Source organism: Heterostelium album (assembly GCF_000004825.1).
Source record: "Heterostelium album PN500 unplaced genomic scaffold PPL_contig26, whole genome shotgun sequence".
Classification (NCBI taxonomy): domain Eukaryota; phylum Evosea; class Eumycetozoa; order Acytosteliales; family Acytosteliaceae; genus Heterostelium; species Heterostelium album.
In genome coordinates this window covers 136,723-156,084 of record NW_008805103.1, presented here as the reverse complement: position 1 = coordinate 156,084, position 19,362 = coordinate 136,723, and the positions used below count along the sequence as shown (strand labels likewise).

At 34.9% G+C, this 19,362-nt stretch overlaps 5 protein-coding genes across 5 annotated transcripts; all 5 read left to right on the top strand.

Moving 5' to 3' along the window:
* Nucleotides 1-456: 456 nt before the first annotated feature.
* On the top strand, nt 457-7,830 carry PPL_11791 (WD40 repeat-containing protein; the record flags this gene model as incomplete). The annotated part of the gene is made up of 3 exons (XM_020582539.1): nt 457-1,106; nt 1,194-1,317; nt 1,399-7,830. 3 exons carry the CDS (start codon nt 457-459, stop codon nt 7,828-7,830), a joined length of 7,206 nt encoding a protein of 2,401 aa, XP_020426893.1.
* Nucleotides 7,831-8,416: 586 nt separating this feature from the next.
* Nucleotides 8,417-10,252, top strand: PPL_11790 (uncharacterized protein; the record flags this gene model as incomplete). Its single annotated transcript, XM_020582538.1, has 6 exons — nt 8,417-8,719; nt 8,821-9,121; nt 9,204-9,520; nt 9,592-9,681; nt 9,756-9,901; nt 9,967-10,252. 6 exons carry the CDS (start codon nt 8,417-8,419, stop codon nt 10,250-10,252), a joined length of 1,443 nt encoding a protein of 480 aa, XP_020426892.1.
* An 807-nt stretch (nt 10,253-11,059) lies between these two features.
* PPL_11789 (uncharacterized protein) lies at nt 11,060-14,859 on the top strand (the record flags this gene model as incomplete). Its single annotated transcript, XM_020582537.1, has 11 exons — nt 11,060-11,531; nt 11,619-11,735; nt 11,803-11,837; nt 11,881-11,947; nt 12,723-13,027; nt 13,128-13,428; nt 13,510-13,826; nt 13,896-13,985; nt 14,060-14,205; nt 14,270-14,489; nt 14,752-14,859. The coding sequence occupies 11 exons, from the start codon at nt 11,060-11,062 to the stop codon at nt 14,857-14,859; spliced, it is 2,178 nt and encodes a 725-aa protein (XP_020426891.1).
* A 722-nt stretch (nt 14,860-15,581) lies between these two features.
* On the top strand, nt 15,582-17,987 carry PPL_11788 (gamma-glutamyltransferase family protein; the record flags this gene model as incomplete). Its single annotated transcript, XM_020582536.1, has 9 exons — nt 15,582-15,633; nt 15,699-15,819; nt 15,905-15,982; nt 16,068-16,307; nt 16,393-16,714; nt 16,772-17,080; nt 17,136-17,190; nt 17,312-17,626; nt 17,785-17,987. The coding sequence occupies 9 exons, from the start codon at nt 15,582-15,584 to the stop codon at nt 17,985-17,987; spliced, it is 1,695 nt and encodes a 564-aa protein (XP_020426890.1).
* Nucleotides 17,988-18,602: 615 nt separating this feature from the next.
* Nucleotides 18,603-19,327, top strand: PPL_11787 (uncharacterized protein; the record flags this gene model as incomplete). The annotated part of the gene is made up of 4 exons (XM_020582535.1): nt 18,603-18,654; nt 18,752-18,872; nt 18,932-19,009; nt 19,087-19,327. 4 exons carry the CDS (start codon nt 18,603-18,605, stop codon nt 19,325-19,327), a joined length of 492 nt encoding a protein of 163 aa, XP_020426889.1.
* Nucleotides 19,328-19,362: the final 35 nt, after the last annotated feature.

Genomic DNA, 19,362 nt, shown 5'->3' with positions numbered 1-19,362 from the left:
AACTTTATTCCAACTAGTTGAAGAAAATAAATAATAATTTTTTATAAATTTAGAAAATTTGGATCAAAACTTCGTCAATCAAAAATAATTCTAGATATTTTCTATTTGTGATTCTCAGTTTTTTCATTGAAACCCACTTTTTAACAAAAAAATTTTTAATTAACTTTTTTTTTTTTTTTCCACCAAACTTCAACAATTTAAAAAAAGTTAAAGATCGATCCTTGACTTTCCATTTTTAATATTTGTATTTTATTTATAAGATAACATATTTGATTATTATTATTTTATTTATTTGTTTAATTAATCAAAATCTTTAATTAAATCAATAAAATCGAATAGATAGATAGAAAAAGACTAAATTAAAGATTTAGTTTAGTTTTTTTTTTATTTTTTCAACAGTGTAATTTATTATTATCAAGTGTTTGTCTAGTTTTTTTTTTTGTAAAGTAAAACAATATGGTTCGTGGTGCTATTGTTAGAGGCAGAGGAGGTTTTAGTCGTGGTGGTGCTCGTGGCGGTTTTGCTGCTCCCACCGCAGCACAAGGTGAACGTCAACCAACAAGTATGAGTCGTGGTGGCGTTCGTGGTGGATCGCGTGGCGGTCGTGGTGCTCGTATGGCTAACAACTCGCAATCCTCAAGTGGCTCCGCAGCAAATCGTATCGGTAACAATTTCCAAAGAAAAACATATGACAACAATGAATCATCATCGTTTATCACCAAGAAACAATCGGAATTCTTTAAGGATCTACAATCGATGCCAATGAAACCGTTGGATCCAAACGACTTGGTACAGCTCAAGTTGAAGCTGGTCAACATCATCTCGGCGTCGCTCATCAAGGAGCCGCGTATCAACCAGATGACACCGACACTCGAGGCAATCATCACCTCGGTCTACGAGATCTCCCAGTACGATCCAGAATTCATTCTGAAACTCGGTTTGTATGCTCGTGACGAACTTGGAATCCGTACCGTCTCCAACTATCTACTCTGTTTGGCATCGGTCATTCCATCGTGTCAACCCTACTTGAAGCGTTACTTTAACGAATCCATCAAGATTCCATCCGATTGGTTAGAATTACCAAACATTGTTTCAAAATTAACAGAGTAAGTTATAAAATCAATCTTTTAAAAATCCATACTCAAAATATTAACCAAAAAACAAACTTGTTTTGTAAACATCATAATTTCTAGTTCAACATCCATTCCAAAATCATTAAGAAATGTAATGGTTGAAAAGTTCCCAAGTTTCGATGCCTATCAACTCGGTAAATATAATACTGAAAGTAAGATCAAGAGAAAGAGAAAGAAGTTAAAGGTATGTACAATGTTTTCAGAAAAACAGATAACTTATTGATTTGTATTTGTTTACTAATTAAATATTAATAATATTTTCTAGAAATTGATCAAGAAGAATCCAGAAGAAAAGGAGAGATTGGAAAAGGAATTCAAAGACAATCAAACAACTTCTTTGAAACAGTTGATCCGTGCTCTACATATTTCCAAGCCAAACAATCATGTTATGTCGATCTTGGGTAAGAAGTATCCAGCTACCTATGAGGAGTTCAAAAAGTTGAATCTGCCAGGTGAATTCGAACCGGAACGTGCCAACAAACGTATGAAGTTGCCGGTTCCAGAAACATGGGAGACGCTCCTCTCTGAAAAGGGTAATCGTGCCGCCACCTGGGAGGAGTTGATCGACCACAACAAACTGCCGTTCATGGCAATGTTGCGTAATCTTCGTAACATGATTATCTGTGGTGTCCAACCGACCTATCACCAATGGATCATCAAGAAGCTGACCAACGAACAAACCATTGCTCACTCCAAGCAATTCCCACTGCGTTTCCTCGCTGCGTTCGACTCGATCCCAAAGGATATCGAACAGATGAAGCTGTGGGCCGCTGAGAAATCTATAAAGATTGGCTATCATCCATCGAAGGACTTGTTCGAGCAGTATCGTGATGCGCTCGACACCTCTGTCAAGTTGGCTACCACTCACAACGTCAAGCCAATCAGAGGAACCACCTACGTTTTCATCTACGTCGGTGAGGGCAGCAGCAACACCTGCAAGTCCAACACAGCAGGAAAGTATTCACTACTGGAGTCGGCCATCCTTCTGGGACTGATGTGCAAGTTTGTCTCTGAGGAGTGCGAGTTGGTTCTCGTCGGTTCCAAGTCGAGCAGTCTCGTTCTCCACAAGGTGGAATCGGTCGCTTCCGATTCGATCCTCGACAACATGCAGTCGGTAAAGAGTTTGGTGGACACTCATTTCAACGTCGAGGAAACCTACAAGTACTTCCCAACCGACTACTTTGTCAAGATGATTCTCGATAAGAAGAGAGTTGACAATGTCGTCTTGTTGAATCACACCACCGTCTCCATGGAAATGGATCTCTACAAGCGTAACATCCTCACCAAGTATCGTCAGGAGATCAATCCAGACTTGTTGTACGTCAATATCAACTTGTCGGGTGGTGGTGCCGTCCACGACAACAACGCCGAACATCCAAACAATGTCCACATTGCCGGTTTCAGTGATTCCATCTTGAAGTTCATTGCTGAGCGTGGTGGAGCCGACCAACAACTCCAATACATCGAGAAGATCGACCAGATCAAGAAGCTGCCACTCTTGAAGCAAGCAGTGTCATCTTCTGTCGCCACTACCCAAGCTGCCACTTCCGCTCAGGCCGCTGCTGCCAATCTCAAGGCACAGAACCAAGAACTCCAGAAAATCTTGGGAAGAACTCAAGCACGTCCATGGAAGAACGTAAGAATTTTCATCTCATCCACGTTCTTGGATATGCATGGTGAGCGTGATATGCTCGTGAAATACGTATTCCCAGAGTTGAGGGAGCGTTGCGCCAAGCGAAAGATCCATGTCACCGAAGTCGACCTGCGTTGGGGTATCACCGAAGAGGAGAGCTTAAAGAACCGTTCCGTCGAGCTGTGTCTTGGCGAGGTAGATCGTTGCAGTCCATTCTTTGTAGGTCTGCTCGGACAGCGTTACGGTTGGATTCCACCCCACTACAAGACTAGCGACGAGCCAAAGTTCGACTGGTTGAAAACCTATCCAAAGAATCGTTCGATCACCGAGCTGGAAATGGTTCACGCCATGAACAACTCGCAATCCTCTGGCAAATCGCTGTTCTATATTCGTGAGCCATCGCTTATCGCAGAGGTGCCAAAGGAGTATCGTTCGCAATTCGAATCGGAAGACAAGGAGTCCGCTCACCGACTCGAACAACTCAAACAACAGATTCGTACCAATTGCCAGTTCTACACTTACTCTGCAAACTATGGTGGTTTGGTAGATGGACGTCCATCCGCTACCAATTTGGATGCTCTCCACCAGCGAATCCTGGAGGATCTCTGGCATAGCATCCAGGCAGAGTATCCAGCCGACATGGAAACCGACGAATCCATCGATATCATGGCAACAGAGAACCATGAACACGAAGTCTACAGTGAGATGAAGGCTGCTCGTTTCGTTGGACGTAAGGACGACATCAATTGTCTCTTCAAGTTTGCCGATGTCCTCAGACCATTCGGTAACTCCAACAAAGTCTCCAAGCTGGCAGTCTCGGCCAACAAGTCGAATATCTTGGTTGTCAGTGGTCGTGCAGGTTCCGGTAAGTCAGCGTTGCTCGCCAATTTCATTCAGCAATACAACCAGCACCGTAAAGACAATCACCAGAAATTCAAGAATGCATTGCCAGCACTGATTCTCAGTCACTTTGTCGGTGCCACAACCTCGTCCACTGACATCTCTGCGCTGATCCATCGTATCTGCTATCAAATCGTGCACAAACTGAACATCAATGAAACGATTCCAACTGATTACAAGCAGTTGAAGATGTACTTCCCAGTGCTCCTAAAGAAGGCTTCACTTCGTGCCAAGATTTTCCTGTTCATCGATGGAATCGACCAGTTGGCCGCCAAGAACTCTGCACTCAGTTTGGACTGGCTTCCATTGAGCTCGCCAGTAAAGATCGTCTTGAGTACAATGGAGGGAGATCACACTCTCTCTGTGCTTCGTCGTCGTAAGCCACAACCACTCGAGGTTCTTCTCGACCCAATGGATCAACGCGATAGCTCCACCCTTGTGCAAACCAAGCTCGCCGACTATCGTAAGCGTCTCGACGATTCGCCAGCCAACAACCAGCTGCGAACATTGCTTTCCAAGACCGATGCAGTCCATCCACTATACTTGGTTCTTGCCTGCGAGGAACTACGTGTATTCGGTAACTTTGAGGAGTTGAACGAGAAGATCAGACAACTCTCGCCAACTCTTCCAAGATTGTTTGACGATATTCTCAACCGTCTAGAAACCGACCACGGTAAGATCTTGGTACAAAATGCACTGGGTGCAATCGCTTGTTCGCGAGTTGGTCTGTCGGAAGACGATCTTATCACTCTGCTCGCACGTAAGGAGTTGAACGAACAGCAACTCCCAATCGGTATTTGGTCACGTGTACTCCGTGGAATCTTGCCATTCTTGCTCCAGAATCCAGATGGAACTTTCGACTTTTTCCACCACCAAATGACACTTGCCGTTCAGAAGCGTTACTTGACTCTCTCCGATGCCAACTCTCGTGTCCATACGATGTTGGCAAATCACTACTTGATTCGTGCCGATCCAGACAAGTCCAACACATACCAAGGTGACGCCAAGTCGATCACCGAGTTGCCATATCATCTCGCCAAGGCAAAGAATTTCAATCAATTGGAAAACGTTCTTTGTAATCTCGAGTTTATCAAGCGTAAATGTGAATTGGGATTGACATACCATTTGATTGGCGATTACATCGATGCTCTCGGAGATGATCTTCAAGAAAAGACAGTGACATCTTCGCTCTCCTCTGCCAAACAGAAAGCCAAGCAAATCAATGATAATCTTCGTGATTTCTATCGTTTGATCTCCAGTTGTTCGCATATCCTTTCGAGATCTCCACACTTGATCTATCAGCAGGCTGCCAATCAACCGTCGAACTCCTATCCATCGAAGGTCGCCAGACAACTGGCAGCTGGCTACCGTCAGTCTTGGATTGAATGGACCAACAAACCAGAGACAAGAGACAGCTGCAAGCAAACGCTGGCAGGCTATCCAGAGGGTACAACCGCAGTTGCCTATTCGCCAAATGGCGCGCTCATGGCCGTGGCTGCACGTGACTGCATCATCCACATCTACAACACCACCAACATGGCAGAACTCTGCACACTCGAGTCTCACACCAACTGGGTTTCCTCACTGTCCTTCTCTGGTGACAGTAAACTCTTGGTATCGACCTCCTGGGACAACAGTGTCATTCTCTGGGATGTGGTGATTGGTGCCGTTGTCCATCGTTTCAACGGACACAGTCGTGCTGTTAACTGTGCTCGTTTCTCAACCGACTCACAATACATTGCTACAGCAGGTTGGGATTCAACTATCATCGTTTGGAATGTACATGATCGTTCTATCTTCCGTACTCTCAGAGGACACACCAAGCCAGTGAACCATATCGCCTGGTCAAAGGAAGGTGGACAACTCGTTTCTTGCTCATGGGACGGAACAGTGCGTGTTTGGAATCCATCAGACTCTCTCTACAACAAACGTCTACTCCAAACGATCGATGTCTCTGCAACAGTTCGTGGATCGCTCAAGTGCTGTGAGTTCTCACCAAACTCCAAACAAATCATTGCCACCGCTATGGATTCCTCTGTTCTCCTCTTTGATATCCAAGCAAGCAAACTCGTTTCCATCATCGGAAAACACAACAAATCCGTCAACTACTGTTCGTTCTCACAGGATGGATCGCACTTTGTCACTTCATCCGATGACTCTACAATGAAGATTTGGACACCGACTCTAGGTGCTCAATTGGACAGCTTGAAATTCCAAGAGGGTTGGGCCAATTGCTTGGCATACTCGCCAAACGCCGATACTATGGCTGCAGGTTGTTCGGATTGTGTCGTTAGAATCTACTCGGTTTCACCACCGAGTGGAAAATCCACTGGTATCAAACTGCTCCGTGAAATAGCCGGACATACCAGAGCTATTCTCAGTGTCTCCTTCTCCAACGACGGCAAGTTTGTAGCTTCGACTTCCGAGGATCGTACTGTGCGTGTCGCCAACATCGACACTGGCAAGTTGGAATACGAAATCCCGAATGCACACATCGAAACGATCAATTCCGTTCAGTTCTCGCCAACCACCCCGGGCTTGTTGATCACAGCATCCGACGACTTTTCATGCAAGGTTTGGAGCTTCGGCAAGCTGGTTGCCACTCTCTCGAACAACACCAACACTGTCAAGCAAGCGGTATTCTCACCGAACGGTGCTTACATTGCAACGGTATCTCGTGATTGCTCCATAACCATCTACTACACCTCTGGATACAAAATGATTTGCAAGATGACAGGACACACTGATTGGATCAACTTTGTCACTTTCTCACCGGATTCGAAACGTCTTATCTCTGGTGGTTGGGATTTCAACGTCAAGATTTGGTCGATGAACAGCAAGAAAGAACTTCGTACACTGAAAGGTCACACCGGTTCAGTGGAAAGAGGTTTCTTCACCCCAGACTCTCGTTATATTATAACTTGTTCATTCGACGGTACAATTAAAGTTTGGGATCCAGAGGTTGGTTCGGAAATCACATCGCTCTCTCATCAATCGCGTATCAGCGATGTCATTAGCAATGGCAAACAATCGATCTTCTCATGCTCCGACGACGGTGAAATCAAATGTTGGAATCCAATTGCCGGACAATGTGTGGCAACACTTACCGGACATTCAAGTAGTGTCAAACAAGCTCAATTCATGCCACAAGCTGAAACCTCTGGATTTGGATCGTTCTCATCATCGTCATCCTCTACCGCCTTCAAAAAGACAATTGCCTCCACCTCAGATGACGCCACCGTCAAGATCTGGGAGTTTAGCGATCAAACCTCACTCTCGAGTGCACATCAAACATCGATCTCCTCGTGTGCCTACTCTCAAGACGGTAAGTTGCTCGCCACCATCTCTGAGGATAAAACTCTCAAGATCTGGGATGTCAGATCCGGTGTCAACACCAAGACCATCCAATTGGCGGAAATCCCAACTGCTGTTGTATTCACAAACACCGGTAAGTTGGTTGTCGGTAATCAAACCGGTGGAGTTGTCATCTACGAAAACATTAGCAGTGCCGCCGCTGAAGCGAATGCAACCGTTGTCGACTACGTTCATCAATCTCAAATCACCGCGTTGGTTGCTCTCGAGGTAGACGACATGTTCTTCTCGGTCGGATGGGATCGTCGTGTCTACGCTTGGTACAAGGGAGCCGGTGCCACTCTCACCCAAGTCAACGATTGGATCGAGTGTATCGCTTTGTCACCTGATTTCGTCGTGGTTGCCGGTCGTCAAAACAGCATCTACCTCATCGATCAAAAGATGGCAGCAACCTCAAAGACCAGCTCATTCACAACCGTTTTGCCAATTCCCTTCGACGTCAAATATGTCACTTCGCTCGCCTTCTCACCCGACTTCAATACACTGGCAATCGGTTGTTTCAGTGGTGACATTCAGTTGCTCGACATGAAGAGTCAACTCTTCACATCGGTTTTCACCAAGCAGACCGGTGCCATCACCGGACTCAAATACATCGACAACAACCACTTGGTCAGTGCCTCAAAGGATCGTAGTCTCATTGTTTGGAATGTTTCAAAATCGGAATCTGGATTCGTCGAGAATGAATTCATTCACAACTCACCAATCATCTCAATGGATTGCAGAGAACATAGAATCTGCACTGGTGATAGCAATGGTAACCTTTATTTCTTGAACTACCATCCACAAAAATAAAAAGTTCAAAAGATCATCAACAAAAAATAAAATAAAATAAATATTCAAATATATTACTCCAAATTTAAAGAGTTTCCATTACAATTCATATAATATGTAAGATTCAATTATTACAATTTAATGGATTTAAACAACCAAATTGAACTTACAGTTAACCACAAGTAATCATTTAATTTGATTATATTCTTTGCAGCATTTGTGTAATTGTTTCAAAAAAACTCTTGAAAATTAAAGGTTACACGCATAATTCTAAAGCTTATTTTAGAGCAAACTGCGTTGCTGGCTTTTTTTTTTCTTTTTGTTGTGCTTTCTCCAAAACAATGACTTTTTGAATTTTTTTTTTTTGTTTTGACAAGAGTGATACCTTGCACTCTCAAAGATCAAAGATCAGGTTCCCTGAAGTTTGAGACTTGCAAACAAAATAAATTTAATTTGATCGAGTTTTTTTGAAAACAATTTAATTTTAATTTAATTTTTTTTGTAATTAGTTGGGAAGAAAAAAAATTGGGAATTAAATAAAACTGATCAGAAGCAAACAGAAAAAAAAATAATTAATTAAAAACTCAGATTTTAAAGAAAAATAATAATGTTAAATATTAGATTGATTCTATCAATCTTGGCATTGGTTGTAGTACTATCGAGTGCAAGAAACCCCGCAAGTACAACAACTTGTTCATTATCAAACAGTTTAACACAATGTCAAAACGGTGCTTGTCCATCGATTGTCGCTTGTATCCAAGAGTATGCGAAATCATATGCCAATATCGTCATTACTGTCCCAGATGGTGATCACTATTGCAATCAAACTGAAACTCATACACTTAATTTCAATTTACATATCGATATTCAGCCAGAAGGTCAATCATCAACTCCAACATTTTTCTGTCCAGTAAGTTTAAAAATATTTAAAATCAAATAATTATTTATTCTCTTAACGAAAAATGTATTAAAAAAAAAATATTGATTTTTTTCTATGATCTATTATTTTAGGGTCGAACATCATTCTTGAGATTGCAAACTTCATTCGTTTTCACAATTAATATTTCAAATATTGTCATTGAAGCCACTGAAACCGCTGAGAATCGTGGAAGTTTAATTTATATTCAAACGACATCCTATTCATACCCAAATAACAACCTATTAACTTTGAACAATGTTCTGATCAACAATGCTCATTCAATTCCAAAATATGGAGCATATGAAGCCGGTTCAATCACCCTTAATTCTATCAGTTTAATATTGAACGGTTGTACCATTACCAACTCCAAATCAACTGGATATTACTCTTCCGGTAGGTATTATTTAATTTTAATAAGTTAAACCTATTGAATTGTAATTATTAATTTTTTATTCAATCTCACTCCATTATAAAGCTTCTGTAATGAGAATCTATTCCACCAGTCTATCAATTAATAACTCAACCATTACCTATTCAAATAGTTCTACTGGTAATTATGGTATCAGTTTTAGTGGAACCAATTTCAATATCTACAACTCTCTCTTTGATGGAAACATAGCTGAATCAAATTTCATCTATGCATCTGCTAGTAGTGGCTCAGTTATTGTCCAATCAAGCAAATTCACAAACAACATTGCTAAATATGGAAGTTGTTTTAATGTTAATTCTTATTCTATTAACTTTGATTCCAATGTTTTTGATAACAATATCGGTCAATATGGATCTGCTATTGTAAGTTAGATAACAAAAAAAAAAAACAGAATCTTTTAAACTTATTAACATTTTTGACTTCTTTTTTAAAGTATTCTACTTCAAGCTATAACTCCTACTACAGCTATTTTTTCACCAACAATAACTTTACAAACAACGTTGCCTCAGATACTGGTACATTGGTAAATATCGATTAATTTTTAAATAGGATTGAAATTTAAAAATACTAATTAAACAAACATAAACAATCTTTTAGTATCTTTCAACTCAAGGATATCATTACCTAACTGGATCGATTTTCCAAAACAATGTTGCATATGGTGCAGCTGATATCTATTTCTACAAACAAAGACTCACTTTAGTTGGTGGTACCTTTATCAATTCAACATCTTCAAACCCATAGTAAGTAATAATAATTTGTAAAAAAAATAATTATTAATTATTAATTTTAACTTTATAAATTATAGTTCATATTCGCAATACCCAGGATTCCCAAAATATGTCTTGGATATGGCCAACTATTATGATTATAATGGTTATGAATGTGATTCCAGCTACCCAACTATCGAACAAAATAGTGGATCAACAACTTGCATGTCAATCGACTATTATCCAGCTCCAAACTACAGCAGTGATGACAATCATTATGATCGTCACCACACAGTTGCATTCATTATTACTGCCTCAGTAATTGGTGTAGTTTCTATTGTATCATTTATTGTTGCCATCGCTATTGCAATCAGAAAGGATTAAAAAAATCAAAAACAAAAAACTAATTAAAATTGTATTTATTCTCTTTATTTAATTTCTAATTATTTAAATAGAATCATCTTTTTTATTCCTTACGATCGTTATATAATACGTATATCCACCTAACTAAACTTAATTTTTTATAGTATCAAGATTAATTTGATAAAACTTTGACTTTATTTTATTTTATTTTTGAACTTTACCAAAGCAAAATAATAAAGAATCCTTTCATATTTTTTGTTCATTTAAATATTATTTCTAATTAAGGATTTGGTTTTTTTCCAAAATTTGTTTTTTTTGAACAAAAGCGACTAGTTTTAAAGTTAATGACCAGACTTATAATTTTTAAATGAATATATAAATAAATAAATCAAAGATATATTAATAGACAATCATCAGATGAGTCCATTGATACCAAAAATTTCCTCAAAAAAACACTATAGAGGTTTTATTAATTTTACCAATTTTTTCTGACATGGTTACAAGAACCTACAATTTTTGTATGTCGACCTATCCAACTGAAATTCTTATTTTTTTATTTTTTAAAAAGTACTACTATTTGAGATACGAATTCAACTCTTAGGATCATGAAATCAATAACAATTATTTAAAAAACATAACCTAAGAGTATTGTTGTTGTAGCTATGATGACTTAGCTCAAAAACCTAAATTTGGACAAATCTACATAAACAAAAAAGGAATTTTTTTTTTTTTAAATTCATAGAATTGTTTGTCGTTGTATTATTATCCTGAGCATACTAATTATAAAAAGGATATTTTCGTACTAATACAAACACATAACAAACAACTATGATGCAAAACTGTATGTTTAAGTTTAAGGTAAATCGATCAGAGTCAAAGGAAACTCCCAAAGAAACTTATAGAAACAAATGTAGAGCAGTGGTACGCGATGAGGAAATTGAAGTAATTATAGATGAAAGTCAAGTTTCCGTTAAAAATCACTTAGATATATTGTCTAAAGTGATTGAGAATGAAAATAATAGGAGTAGTAGTAGTAGTAGTAGCAAAAGTAGTAATAGTGCAAGTAATAGTAATAACAAGAGTAAGAGTAATAGTAGTTTACTTTCAATAATAAATTCATACCATAGAGATATTGTTGCATTCAGGTGTGAGTTTTGCGCATATTCTTATGATGAATTGACCAAACTCAAGAGGCACATGAAAGAAAAGCATCAAACCAACAAGTCACGTTACGATCAACAACAACAACAACAACAAGAGAATGCAGATCCAAATTTGAAGCAGTGTTGTCATATTGGATGTAAAGTGAAAGTGGCTACGTCAAACTATGCCAAGCATCTCAAAACTAATCATCACTGTTGGGGAATGAACATGACTTTAAAAATAGACGAAATCTTATGTGAGGGCTGCAAACGACAAATGGATAATAAAATCAAAAGGGCGAGAAACCCACTTAGACCGATCGATCTAGATAAAGCTGTATTCAATACAAAGAAGAAGGTCAGTAACAATAGATCTATTACTAATTAATTAGTAATTGGTAGACTAATCTATCCTTTTTATAAATATAGAGATAGTCTCCAAGTACATTGTACAATGTAGTTCAGTAAGATTAAGCATAAAGAAAGAACCTTCTTTTAGTTTCAAAGTTGGAGTTATACCACGAGCTAGCCTCAGAACAACGAATCGTTGATACATCTCTTGTACTAAAGTATGGTGAGTGAGCCAGCTGCATTCAATAGAATTGGTGGTTAGTACTATGCACCCTACAAAACTCTAGAACGAGTTGAATCTGTCTGTAAGAGAGCATGATCACGTGAAGAAGAGAGCCTCCACAGTAAACTTTTTTTGATGCAGCTATGACATAACTGATAGATATCAATGATTTCCTCGGCAACCTCCCAAATCTACATTGATTAGGATATTACAATCACTATAGCTTGTCATTGCAATAGAGTACCGATATCAAACCAACAGTACCAACACCTCTTACAATTATTAGCACCACAACTAAAAATAAACTATAAATAACCCTCATGATTTTTTTATTCACAATTCCTGTCTGTTCAATCATGATAACTTAATTGATCAACACACACACACATTAGAGACAAATATCTATAAAACTTTTTAGAATCATCTTTTTATTTAACAATTACATCTTACAATTACATGTAGACTTTACAGAATTCCATACAGATCACTCAAGCAAAATTTTTTAAAGTTTAGTTCTAATATTGATCAAAATGTTCTAGAATCATTAAATTGATTTATTGCAACAAAAAAAACCTGGTGTGAGCCAAAAAAATTTAAGATTACAATTCCTCGATCTTAAAGATAGTTTAAAAAATTAAATAAAAATTAAATTTGACTACGTGTTTTGTTTTTTTTTGATCAAAAAAGCAAATATTAATTTTGTTGGTCCATCAATAATATTTAATTAAAGAAACTCCGAATTTAAAAGATAAAATAAATAAATAAATAATAATAGCAATGTTTAATATTAGATTGATTCTATCAATCTTAGCGTTGGTAGTAGTACTATCGAGTGCAAGAAACCCCGCAAGTACAACAACTTGTTCATTATCAAGCAGTTTAACACAATGTCAAAACGGTGCTTGTCCATCGATTGTCGATTGTATCCAAGAGTATGCGAAATATTATGCCAATATCGTCATTACTGTCCCAGATGGTGATTACTATTGCAATCAAACTGAAACTCATACACTTAATTTCAATTTACATATCGATATTCAGCCAGAAGGTCAATCATCAACTCCAACATTTTTCTGTCCAGTAAGTTTAAAAATATTTAAAATCAAATAATTATTTATTCTCTTAACGAAAAATGTATTAAAAAAAATATTGATTTTTTTTCTATGATCTATTATTTTAGGGTCGAACATCATTCTTGAGATTGCAAACTTCATTCGTTTTCACAATTAATATTTCAAATATTGTCATTGAAGCCACTGAAACCGCTGAGAATCGTGGAAGTTTAATTTATATTCAAACGACATCCTATTCATACCCAAATAACAACCTATTAACTTTGAACAATGTTCTGATCAACAATGCTCATTCAATTCCAAAATATGGAGCATATGAAGCCGGTTCAATCACCCTTAATTCTATCAATTTAGTAATGAACGGTTGTACCATTACCAACTCCAAATCAACTGGATATTACTCTTCCGGTAGGTATTATTTAATTTAATAAGTTAAACCTATTGAATTGTAATTATTAATTTTTTATTCAATCTCACTCCATTATAAAGCTTCCGTAATGAAAATCTATTCCACCAGTCTATCAATTAATAACTCAACCATTACCTATTCAAATAGTTCTACTGGTAATTATGGTATCAGTTTTAGTGGAACCAATTTCAATATCTACAACTCTCTCTTTGATGGAAACATAGCTGAATCAAATTTCATCTATGCATCTGCTAGTGGTGGCTCAGTTATTGTCCAATCAAGCAAATTCACAAACAACATTGCTAAATATGGAAGTTGTTTTAATGTTAATTCTTATTCTATTAACTTTGATTCCAATGTTTTTGATAACAATATCGGTCAATATGGATCTGCTATTGTAAGTTAGATAACAAAAAAAAACAGAATCTTTTAAACTTATTAACATTTTTGACTTCTTTTTTTAAAGTATTCTACTTCAAACTCTTACTCATACTACAGCTATTTTTTCACCAACAATAACTTTACAAACAACGTTGCCTCAGATACTGGCACATTGGTAAATATCGATTTATTTTTAAATAGGATTGAAATTTAAAAATACTAATTAAACAAACATAAACAATCTTTTAGTATCTTTCAACTCAAGGATATCATTACCTAACTGGATCGATTTTCCAAAACAATGTTGCATATGGTGCAGCTGATATCTATTTCTACAAACAAAGACTCACTTTAGTTGGTGGTACCTTTATCAATTCAACATCTTCAAACCCATAGTAAGTAATAATAATTTGTAAACAAATAATTATTAATTATTAATTTTAACTTTATAAATAACAGTTCATATTCGCAATACCCAGGATTCCCAAAATATGTCTTGGATATGGCCAACTATTATGATTATAATGGTTATGAATGTGATTCCAGCTACCAAACTATCGAACAAAATAGTGGATCAACAACTTGCATGTCAATCGACTATTATCCAGCTCCAAACTACAGCAGTGATGACAATCATAATGATCGTCACCATACAACTGCATTCATTATTACTGCCTCAGTAATTGGTGTAGTTTCTATTGTATCATTTATTATTGCCATCGCTAATGGAATCAGATACGATTAAAAATCAAAAACTAATTAAAATTGTAAATTTATTCTCTTTATTTAATTTCTAATTATTTAAATAGAATCATCTTTTTATTTCCTTGTTATATTCACTATTCTTAACTTTATCTATTTAATCTATGAATAAATAAATGTTTAATATATCGAATAGAGAAAGATTTAAAGAAATTATGAGGCACAGTTTTTTTCTTTAGCTTTGTACTCACCACACAGCTGCATTCATTATTACCGCTACAGTAATTGGTGTAGTTTCTATTGTATCATTTATTGTTGCATTCGCCACTGCAATCAGAAAGTATTAAAACAAAAAACAAATACCAATTAAAATTGTATGTTTATTCTATAAATTTAATTTCTAATTATTTAAATAGAATCATCTTTTTTTTTTCCTTATAATTGCAATACATACATATTTTTACCAAAACTAAACTAAAATCAACAATAGATGTTTTAAAGGTTATTAGTAAAGTAAAATTTTCTTGTTAACTTAACTATTTAAATACGTTTATTTGAACTTCAAATATTTATATCCGTGCAACATATTGAATTGTTTTGAACCGACTGAAAAGATATTGAATTATATATTTAAATATTACTATTCTTAATTACTTATCTAAATCAGGAAGTGCTACCTTTTTTGTACACTTTGAATGCACTTTCCACTCTAAATAACCACAAGTACATTATTGAATCTTATTTTCATTATAACCTGTTATTGTTTTAGGTATATTCTTACCGAATGATCTCATTGACTGATATGACTATAGTTATTAGCTGTTAGATAATATTTTTATAACTATAACCCTATTATTCCAATAAACAACAACTTGATATTTTATGTAGATAGATGTCTAATTAATCATTTATTACGAACGAATATATATGAATAGATAATGAATTTTTTATGTCATTTGTTCAAATTCATTATTTTACTTTTTTTTATTTGTTCATTAATTAAACATTTACTATAAAATGGCATCAGAAAGTAACATATTATTCTTTTTATTTTATTTTGTTAACGAAAATGAATATTCTTAGAGACTATGATCAAAGATCACCAATTGTAGCGATAAATGGTAATTCTTATTCTTCTAATTCAAGCTTATTAATTTACTAATTATGATATTTTTCTTTGATTTAGGAATATGTGCAACAAGTCAACCATTGGCATCACAAGTAGGAATTGATATTCTTAAATCAGGTGGAAATGCTGCTGACGCTGCTATTGCAATGGCTGCAACTTTGAGTTTAACTGAACCATAGTAAGTATCTTTGAAGACAATATAGTGTATAAGAATATAAATCGGTTGATCGATTGCTTATTGAACTTTATTTAAATAAAACAAGTTCAACAGGTTTGGGAGGTGATTGTGTCGTAATGTTTTGGAATAACAAAACAAAAGAGATATCTTCAATCAATGGAATGTAAGTAGAAATTAGTGAATTCTTTTCAAAAGTATATGGGTAATTCTTTACAAATTATAAAAATATTCATAAAAACCAACTCTAGTGGAAGATCACCAATGAATCTAACTCTTGATAGTTTGGAAAGTAAAGATAGATGCGGTGATCAATTTCATACGAGGAGTGTTCATGCTGTTACAGTGCCTGGTGCTGCCGCTGCATGGTGTGACACAATCAAGCAATATGGCAGTGGAAATTTGAAATTATCTCAAATATTTCAACCTACAATCGATTATTGTGAACAAGGTGTTCCAATACAAGTTAAAACATCTTTCTTGTGGAGATTGTAAGTATTACCAAAATTTTAAGTAATTACAAACAAAAAATGATAGTTTATACATTTTGCTAATAAAAAAGAAATATAAATATAGTTCATCTAGATTAAAACCAGATAATGCAAATGAATTATTGTGTGATGGTAAAAAACCAGAGATTGGTGATACTCTGACGAATGTTCCATTATCAAATTGTCTAAAGTTAATTGCAAAACATGGAAAAGATGGATTCTATAAAGGAGAAGTTGCTGATTCAATCATTAAAGCCATTCAAGATCATGGTGGATTAATGACACACGCTGATCTTGAGAGTCATAAATCAACATATGATAAACCAATCTCTATAAACTATCGTGGATATCAAATCTATGAATTACCACCAACTAGTCAAGGCATAACCTCCCTCATGGCACTGAATGTATGTTTTAATATAATCATATAATTTAGACACAATTATATTAATTCAACAATTTAGATTTTAGAAGGATTTGAAATGAATAAATATGAACCAATATCGGATCAATATACTCATCTTTTAATTGAATCAATGAGATTAAGTTTTGCAGATGCATTTTCTTTTGTATCGGATACTGAATTCTCAACAATTCCAATTGATGAATTACTTTCGAAAGACTATGCTGCTTCAAGAAGATCATTAATCAATGAATACAAAGCAAATGATAACATTCAAAATGGATACCCTCTCAACAGCAGCAACACTGTTTGTGCATCAGTCGTTGATAAAGATGGAAATGTATGCTGTTTATTCAACTCTGTATTTAGTGTATGTAATAATTAGTATGTTATTCAAACAAAGAAGAAACTAACTTTTAATTAAGGAATTTGGTAGTGGTATTATTCCAAAAGGATGTGGATTTGCTCTTCAAAATAGAGGTTGCTGGTTCAATCTGGATCGGAACCATCCAAATTGTTTACAACCTGGAAAACGTCCTTATCACACTGTGATGCCAACAATGATTCTCGATAAAGACGGTGAATTTTTATGCATCGATAGGAATAATCGGAGGTGTGGTCCAACCTGTTGCCAATGTTCAAGCAATCGTCAATTTAATAGATCATAAGATGGATCCACAAACTGTTTTAAATTTCCCAAGATTCAGAATTGAAAAAAACGGTGTTATTATTTATGAACCAGCTTTAGAAAATACATTTAAATCTATGAAAGAAAGAGGTCAGAATGTAGGAGATAAAAACGTAGAAACAAGATATACCTTTGGCTTGGGTCAGATATTTGTGGCAAAGAAAAACAATCAGAATCAAACAGTTTTAATTGCTGGATCAGATAACAGATCTGATGGGATTGTAATAGGTTACTAAATAAAAATTGTTTCAACATCAGGATAATTTATAATCTTTGTTTTTCAATATGTATCCATTTTTAATTTTTTTAATTTAACTCATATCTTTAATTAGACAATTGTCTTTAACATCTAAAACAATATTTGTTGTTAATAAATTTATTTATAGAAAAATCTGTTAAATCACCTCTACCAAACTCTGATGACAACATATTCCAATTCAGTATAGATCACTCTTTGTTGTTTAAGTATATGTTCTTTTTAACTTATATTTTTATTTGGTTGATCTCAGCTTGCTGTCTCTCTAAACCAATTGGGGTTGCAATATTCGTAAATATCTTACTCTTTTCTCTTCTAAGAAAACGTATTTAATCATAAATTTTGTCACTACAGATCAATTAATACACTTTTTAATCTTCTTGAGGTACCACGATATTGTTTTAGTTATACTCTTATCTTTTGATCTCTATCTGACAATCTATATTTAGTTTGTAAAATCAAAAAAATTAGATAATCTATAACTTTAAACACCTAATTAAATTATTTCTTTTTAAAAAATAATAATAATAATAAAGTAACATTTATCATCTATTTTTTTGAATGTTCAACTACTAATTTATTTTATTTCTAAGAACATTTTATTTTAAGTGGGTAACATGTTAAAAACAACAGATTTGTGTTATTTCAATTCACATTTAGTATTTTTTTAACAATTACGAACAGTTTGTTGTTATGTGTTTAAAAACAATCAGATAGTTTATAACAATTGTTAATGTTTGCTAGTAAATATTAATTGTTGAATTCCATTTAAATGACAGGTGGAAAAATATTAAAATTTAGGTCAACCACTCAATTTTTTTTAATTTTCTTCTGTTCTTCCATGGAATTAAACTATTAATTAATTTTTAAGTTAACATATTTGTATGTTTTAAAAAATGGCATTAGAAAGTTACACATTATTCTTTTTATTTTATTTTGTTAACGAAAATGAATATTCTTAGAGACTATGATCAAAGATCACCAATTGTAGCGATAAATGGTAATTCTTATTCTTCTCTTTCTATAATTACTAAATTTATTTAATTAAATTAATTTACAAATTATTTTTAATCATCTACTTTACTTTTTTAAATTAGGAATATGTGCAACAAGTCAACCATTGGCATCACAAGTTGGAATTGATATTCTTAAATCAGGTGGAAATGCTGCTGACGCTGCTATTGCAATGGCTGCAACTTTGAGTTTAACTGAACCATTGTAAGTCTAAAGAAGTGAAAAATATATATTTAATTGATTATTTATTTTATTTAAACTAGTTCAACAGGTTTGGGAGGTGATTGTGTCGTAATGTTTTGGAATAACAAAACAAAAGAGATATCTTCAATCAATGGAATGTAAGTAGGAAGAAGAATAAAAATAAAAATAGATTTTTTTATATTTACAAATAATATTAATTTATTAAAAACAATAGTGGAAGATCACCAATGAATCTTACCATTGATAGTTTGGAAAGTAAAGATAAATTCGGTGATCAATTTCATACAAAGAGTGTTCATGCTGTTACAGTGCCTGGTGCTGCCGCTGCATGGTGTGACACAATCAAGCAATATGGGAGTGGAGATCTAACATTATCTCAAATATTTCAGCCTACAATCGATTATTGTGAACAAGGTGTTCCAATACAAGTTAAAACTTCTTACAATTGGAAATAGTAAGTATTATTATACTAAAAAAAACAAAAAAAATA